Source organism: Aedes aegypti, chromosome 3 (assembly GCF_002204515.2).
Source record: "Aedes aegypti strain LVP_AGWG chromosome 3, AaegL5.0 Primary Assembly, whole genome shotgun sequence".
NCBI classification, from domain to species: Eukaryota; Metazoa; Arthropoda; class Insecta; order Diptera; family Culicidae; genus Aedes; species Aedes aegypti.
The window spans coordinates 21,444,259-21,452,203 of NC_035109.1; the positions used below are offsets into that span (position 1 = coordinate 21,444,259).

General features: G+C 39.4%; 1 protein-coding gene across 1 annotated transcript; it reads right to left on the reverse strand.

The window, feature by feature from the left end:
• Positions 1 to 5,328: 5,328 nt before the first annotated feature.
• Positions 5,329 to 6,962, reverse strand: LOC5575112 (carboxypeptidase Q). Its single transcript, XM_001661784.2, has 3 exons — positions 5,767 to 6,962; positions 5,582 to 5,707; positions 5,329 to 5,514 (listed from the first exon to the last, which is right to left on the reverse strand). Exons 1-3 carry the CDS (start codon positions 6,930 to 6,932, stop codon positions 5,376 to 5,378), a joined length of 1,431 nt encoding a protein of 476 aa, XP_001661834.1. The 5' UTR covers positions 6,933 to 6,962; the 3' UTR covers positions 5,329 to 5,375.
• Between the last annotated feature and the right edge of the window lie 983 nt (positions 6,963 to 7,945).

A 7,945-nucleotide genomic window follows, 5' to 3' on the forward strand; every position in this document is an offset into this window, starting at 1 on the left:
CCCACCCACCCCCTTGTAACACTTTTTGTATAAATATTTTGAAAATGTTGTATGAGCTGTAACATTTTGTGGATACCCACCCACCCCCTTCAGCGTTATGAAATTTGTGAACAGGCCCTATGGTAATCTAGAATGCCGTGAAAATTGAACTGCGATCTGTCAAACTTGGGTACCTTTTGCACTACTGAGGGACCAAATGCAGTACTAGAAGTGGTACCAAAGACAAATTAAAGACCCCCATGGCCCTTGCAGTTGCTCAAAATTTTATGGCTCATAAGGTAATCTAGAATGCCGTTCAAAGTGTACTGCGATCTGTCAAACTTGGGTACCTTTTGCACTACCGAGGGACCAAATGCAGTACTAGAAGTCACATGGGGGTTTTTAATTTGTCTTTGGTACCACTTCTAGTACTGCATTTGATCCCTCGGTAGTGCAAAAGGTACCCAAGTTTGACAGATCGCAGTACACTTTGAACGGCATTCTAGATTAGCTTGTGAGCCATAAAATTTTGGGCAACTGCAAGGGACATGGAGGTCTTTAATTTGTCTTTGATTGGAACCTTTGGTTTCAGAATTCGCGCTTCTCTATTATGGGTCCAACAGAAATAAGGACAAACATTTTTTTTAATATAATTTTTTCTCAATCTCCAAGCGTCGCGACTAATATTTGAGTAGTGCGCTGTGTTCATAAACATCGTAAGAATGCAGCGCCACATATGTCATTATGACAGTTATGTCGGGAACGAGTCACACGTCGCGTGTCCCACACGCGCGTTCCGATTTGGTGGGCGCGCGACAATATATAAACAAATTCTCTGTTTCGCACTACCGAGGGACCAAATGCAGTACAAGAAGTGGTACCCAATCTCAGAGAATATGGTTATATACTAGAGAAACGCGGAGAGGATTTTGACTTTGTTTATAAACAACATTTGCAATGACTATCAATAATAGAGGTCATTCACACAATATTTTAGTGTGCGTGTCATCCTGTCAGTCGCCATAAGAAACCAAGCTTATCAATGACGTCACTTACGTATCGCTTTTCACTTACACACATCCATCGTCTCTGTTGCATAACATCTTTTTGAGTCTCATTGATTTTGCTCGATTGGAACCACGTTTGACGGTTCAATTGGAACCATTGGTTTCAGAATTCGCGCCCAATTCTCTGCCCAATCTGAGCCCGAGTGGGACGGACCTGTCGGTAGGGCAGTAAAGAAGCAAGCCAGTTATGGGCTTGTTCACAAATTTCATATCGCTGAAGGGAGTGGGTAGGTATCCTCACGATATTACGGCTCATATAAAATTTTTAGGATACCCATACAAAAAGTGTTACGAGGGGGTGGGTGGGTATCAAAAATGGCCAATTTCGGCGTTGTGAAATATATGAATGAACCCTATGATCAAATATCAGAAGCCCCCAGAGTTGTTGATCCGAGGAGCTGCTGCTAATCGAGCATCGGACTAGTGAAATCGCACAAGATGTCGAGAGTGAGCTACGTTTCCAGATTTCGATTTCAGCCCTCACTGAACGAAATCTCCCGCCATATATTGAATGATTTTTGCCTCATCCGAGCCCCATACCTATTTTCAGACACATTCAAGATGATTTTCATCTTCGGTGAAATCATCTGTTTACAAATCGCACTGTATGGAAATCATACTATCTTGAAAGTATTTTCATCCTTTCATAAGATGCTTGATTTTGAATGATTTTCATACGTGAATGTAAACAACCCCCATCACATGCTTGGTATAAAAAATATATAAAAATCGACTTCAAATAATAACCTAACGTTAATAGTTTTATACACATTCTATTTTATATTTAATTATCAACATCACAAAATCACATTAATCCAGGAATAATTTATCCCATGGCCGCATGGGCCGCAGACACCTGCATAAATCGGCTGCTGATATGACTCCAGAATTTGAACGGAAGGCCAAGCATTCACGATTTGTGCACTTTGAAGCGACCTTGAAAGTAAGAAACATAATTTCTATAGAAATAATTCTGGATAAATCCTTCACAGAATGCAATTACCTGTAAAATCCACGAGATAAAACTTGAAACACCACGCTGCTACCACCATATTTTCGGTAAACATTGCAGGAGTAATTTGACGTTTAGGATCGTTAGTTTTCCATATGATATTTCAGACGATAGTTGAATGATTTTTGATTAGGGGCATGGTAGAAAATAAAATCCGTCAATCATTGCATGTTACTCATTTGTGGTGTCTTAATTCAACTGTCTACTTATTGTCATACGGAATTACAGTAAAAGTCATTTCAGAATTGGATGATTTTTGTTCAGTAGCCGGTGAATGTATCATATTCTTCAAAAGTCATTCAAAATAAGGAATATGAATATTTACGGTAATTATTTATTTATTTATTTATTTATTTTAACAAGAATTTGGAAGAGGGAAAAACCCTTTTGAGTGATTTCTTTCTTTTAATGAAATGCTTCTCAAAAGTGCGCAAAACCTCTTCATCTTTTCGAAAAACGTTATAAAATAAGTAAAACTAATATTAAAGGCTCGACCGGAAACGATCCATAACAGAGCCAAAATCTTGAAGGGAAAACATCGATGAACGAAAGCCGAGGGACAATATGTTTCTTGAACTCTGAAAAGAAAATTTGAAAGGCAGTATCAAACAGTAAATCGAATTTCATTTAAAAATCCAAAAAGAATTTTCATCATAACAAATTTACGGTAATGTGTATTACAAATCATTCAATATAAGGAAGGAGATTTCGTTCAGTGCTGTGATTCACTGCTGTTGTGCGCCATCCACGCCACAAAACATTCAGTTGGTTCGTCGTATAAGCAAATAACTTGCTCAAATTTATACATTTGCGTTGGGAATACAGTGGGGATTCGCTCGTTAGGGGTCCGCTACATGGAATGACACGATTGTTGGATGTTCGCTGGTTGGAAAATATTCCAACTAAAAAGCACTCAAATGTCACCAGAAAATGTCAAACTGACTTTGACGTCTGAGTATCGTCGCATTGAATTCTCCATATATAGAACAAATGCGTATGTACACACTTAATTTATTACGCCGAGGCCGGCAAAACTTTTTGCCGAGAACCCAACAGCTGAGATCTCGGCGAAAATCTCGGTAAAAGTTCAAAATGCCGAACAGACTGCCAAACGGAACACTTACCCAGCTGTCAAAATTTGCTGAGCAGATCGGCAATGCTTTGCCGAAAATTTCGGTATATTTTTACCGAAATTCAGTAATGTTTATTGTTTTTTTTTTATTTCACTGAATCAGATAAAAATAGCAGAGGAAAACAAGATTAAACATTTAAAATTAAGAAAATTTATTTTTGAGTTTTTTGCAAAATAAAACAATATTTAATTGATGTTGAGGCGATGCAGCTCACACACAGTTTGGTCAGGTCCGTCCCACTCGAGCTCAGATATGGTACCACTTCTAGTATTGCATTTGGTCCCTCGGTAGTGCAAAAGGTACCCAAGTTTGGCAGATCGCAGTACACTTTGCACGGAATTCTAGATTACCTTATGAGCCATAAAATTTTGGGCAACTTCAAGGGACATGGAGGTCTTTAATGTGTCTTTGGTTTGGTTGTTCTTGAACGCTCCAAATATAGTTGTGTCTGAAATGAAAAGTATAAAATGTTTGGTTATGCAATTTGAAAATGTTTGCTTATTCAATTGAATTTTAGTGAAAAACGAACAACAGAAATAAAAATTCGCTTCCAATAACTTACATGAAGAGCCCAGCTTCCAAAAACACTTTTGCACTTTTCCTTTCGATCGCACGTATTTGAAACATTTGACAGATCCACTTTTCCGAATCTCGGTAAACTAATTCGTTTGCCGAATACTGTGGCAATTTGAAATACCGATTTTCGGTAATTAATATAAACAACCGATTTTTGGCACTTCACATCTATCAATTCGGATCAAGTGTCAAATTTCAACGAGATTTTAGTTAAAATACAATTTACCGGCCGAGTTCGTTAATTTGTTTTACCGAAACCAAATTTAACAATTAAGTGTGTATATGTGCGTTTCGTGACGATTTGCTATCCAGATGCGTTAGTGTGGAACACTTTCACCAGCTGTCAGTCGTTCCAACTAACGGGTCGGATTCGCTATGGACCTTTGCACGGGTTCACTATTTGACGTTTAAGCGGTGCCGTGCTATTTCTGTGACCATGGCAACCAGTGAATTCGGCACCGCTCAAACGTCAAATTAGTGAACACTTGCATCGGTCCATAGATGGAAGGCAGTCGTGTTCCAACCAGCGAACCCCCAATGTACCCCGTTTGACCATGGTAATCAACTGATAACATCCCGCACTGCTATTCATTTGTGAAAACATCGAAGCTAAGAAAGCTATTGACCCTTTTCAAGGCCATCAAATGTGTGGAAAAGAGCTAGAAGAATTATATTTCCGACTTTATTACTTCTTATATTCCTCAATCAATCTCACAGCTTCATACAAAATTTAAATTGTCATGAATAATTTATGACACAACAATTTGAGATTGTATTCGCGGACGCTGCTGCAGTGCCGTCGGGGAGAGTGCTCAACGTTTCACACAATGTAAAATAGAGTGGCATTTCCAATATCGTTCATTACTTGCCATATTTTACGAGAACACTTCGATTACGAAAATTATTACATGTAACAAAATAGCGCCATATTTAGAATGCTTTTGAAAATGAATTCTCATTGATCAAGTTTCATAATTTTGGCACCCATGGATCAGAAATTTACCTTCTTGATAAAGAAAACTATTAAGTGTCATTAGCTAACTATTGAATATTTAATAAATGTAAACGTCACGTTTGGTCACATGCTGGTGGTGACCAATCGATTAAGTTTGCAGCTTAAACGGATGTTTGGTTCTCCAGATTTGTGCTCTTGAAAATTTGAGGTTTGGCTTCGTTGCATCTTCACCTTAAATTTTTTTTAGAGGTTTTATGAAATCATTTTGAAAATATGACTAGAAAGCATTTTTTTCATGAATCTTCTAAGAATAGAGTCCTAAAATTTTTGATAAATCCTGTTTTTTCCAGAACTCGATAGAGCGTGTTCTTGCGACCATTTTGGAATTTTTTTCCGCTCAAATAACTCCAATTTTTCTGCTCAAAACTAAAAAACCTGGAGACATTTTTCAAACAGCTCAAATTCTTAATATGGGCAAATATTTTTCCATTTGAAGGCCATCAAAAGATATATTTGATTAATTGCCTCAGTCAGAGTCGATTATCGTGCAGTAAAAACCAGGAAAAAAAGAATATGCCTACGTATCCACGAAAAATTTTGTCGAAATTTGTGTTTATCGTTTAGCGAAATTTTCGTTTATTTGAGATATCTGATCAATTCTTCAAAACCGTTTTCGGCATAGCAACACTCAAATCGGCTATTACGTACGCTGTAGCTGCCCAAAGAGCTGCACATCTGTCTAAAGCTACCGGGTCTTCTACCAGCATGCTGTCCCCTGCAGAATGGTGGAACCTAAAAGAAAGGTATTTAAGTGTTAGTTTTTTTTTATTTCGTGGTCAAACTATAAATGGACGTTTACCAGAAATACTTGTCATTCGCGTTGAGCAGTCCTGCACCAGGATATCCAGCCGAACTCCAATCCGATAGATCTGGTCCAGCACTAGATGAGCTTGTCACTTGCATGTCTCCAAGTGGATACATCAAACTGAAATGTTATATGGATTCACAAAATAATATTCCCAAAAGAAAAAGCTAGATACATACTTTATAATTTCTTCAAATATACACCTAGCCTCATCATTCCCCGAAAATCCAAACCCAAGCGGATCAAAGGTTCCACTATCTGATTCAAAGAAAAAGTTGAACTCCTCTTCGCCATGCTCCTTATGGTCTTCATAATATTGGCTACCCCCCCACACGCCTTGCTCTTCACCAGTAAAGAGAACTGCTCTGAGCGTGCGTCGTGGCCTCAAACCCATTGCTTTCAAATAGGTCAAAGCTTTCCAGGAGATCATCACACCACCGGCATCGTCCATTGCACCCAATCCAACATCCCAGCTATCCAAATGACCCGACACGACCACAACCGAATTATTTTTATACACCAGCCCTTCCAGCTCTCCGATCGTATTCCGAGATGTGAACATTCCCAGGTTTTCGTCTTGCATCTCCAAATGAATACGCAGCTTCTCCCCTCGACGGTATTTACGTAACAACATTTCTGCATGCTCAACCGTGAGACTGGCCGTTGGAATTTTTTGAACATCTTCCTCGTACTGCTGAACTCCCGTATGAGGGGATCCAATCGAAAACTGTGTTACGGATCTGATCAAACTGGCCACGGCTCCTTTCCTGGCTGCAGCAGATGCTCCAAGGCGTCGATATTCTCCGGTTACACCGTAGTTTACCCACTGCGGAACGAATACCACAATTTTGCCCTCAACGGTTTCGTTGGACAGGCCATTCAGCTCATCAAATGACTCCACTACAACTACGTCTGCGGTGATTCCACCTGGCGGAGTTCCAACTGAAGACCCCAAACCGAGAATAGGCAGGTCCAATCGATTCGGCTCTACTAACTGAGCTTTTTCGTACCCTCTAACCCAGTGAGGCACGCCTGCATCCTCGGTGTGGACATTGTCGAGGCCTTCCTGCGTCATCTCTCTAACTACGTAATCGATGGCGTCTTCCAGCTGTTGCGACCCACTCATGCGATGGCCAAAGGTGTCCGTAAGATCCGCCAAGCTTTGCCATGTTTGTCCAGCGAAGCTACCGTGGACGATTTCGTTGATGATCTTGTGCACTATAGGGCCATAGCTGCGAATTTCGTATAGTAGGTCCTCGGAAAGCTGGCAGCTGTTGGACTCCTTGAGGGGAAGAGCAGCGATGCTGCCAAGCAGGAGCAGATTCAACACGAATAGTTTGAGCATAGCTGTTGGACTGGAGATGGAATGGTTTGCGCTGGAGCTCGTAACTTGTGTCGCTTATCGACGATATGGCTTAAGATTCTCCATCAATCATCTGCTGCGCGCTGGTGGAGATTGGTTATCAGTTGGAAGACACTCAATGCACCAGTTGAATGGCTTGATAACGGTCAACAGTGACATTCCGGTGGGATGTATATTACTAGTCATGCTTTGTAGTTCTGATGAAAAACCAGTACCTATATATAATAATCACTAATAAATTGGCTCCTTAAAGGTGAAGATGAATCGAAGCCAAACCTATAATTTTGAAGAGCACAAATCCGTGGAATAAGATATCCGCTCGAGCTTAAAACTTGTACTATTGCCATTGACGTAGCTGGATTTTTCTGTGGAGGCCTAGCAAATTTTTGTTTATAGAAGTAATGTCGGTCGCAATAATCAAAATTTTCACAAATTACGTAGTTTGCATAGATTTGTACTGATTATATTGTTTTGTGATTTTTTATCATATCCCTGCACTTCAGTGATATTTGTAAATTTTAATTTTCACTACAGAATATATTCATTCCCCGACATAGTCACTAACAATTTCAGTGACGACTTTCTTTCGAAAGGGAAGTAAAGCCGTTGGTTCCGAGATGAACTAGCCCAGGGCTAAAAATCTCGAGCAAAATATCTTTCAAAAGTTTTTCCAAAGAACTCACGAAACATATCTCTTATGATTCTTTCACGAACTTTACAGTTATTCATTCATGTGATTTTAAGAGATTCATCTGAGAATTCCAACGGAGATTTCTTTATGAATTATTTTTATACTCTTTCAGTGCTTTCTCCAAGAACTGCTTTACAATTTTTCACTGACTTCATACTGGAATTCCCACGGAAAATTATTCCCAGGATTAGTAATTATTATTCAGCCATTTTTCCTGTAGTATCCCAGGTTTTCAGATCCATCCAGAAAAAAATTGAAGAACCATCATCTGCTTTAAACAGTCTTAAACCATCATCTTGCTAAA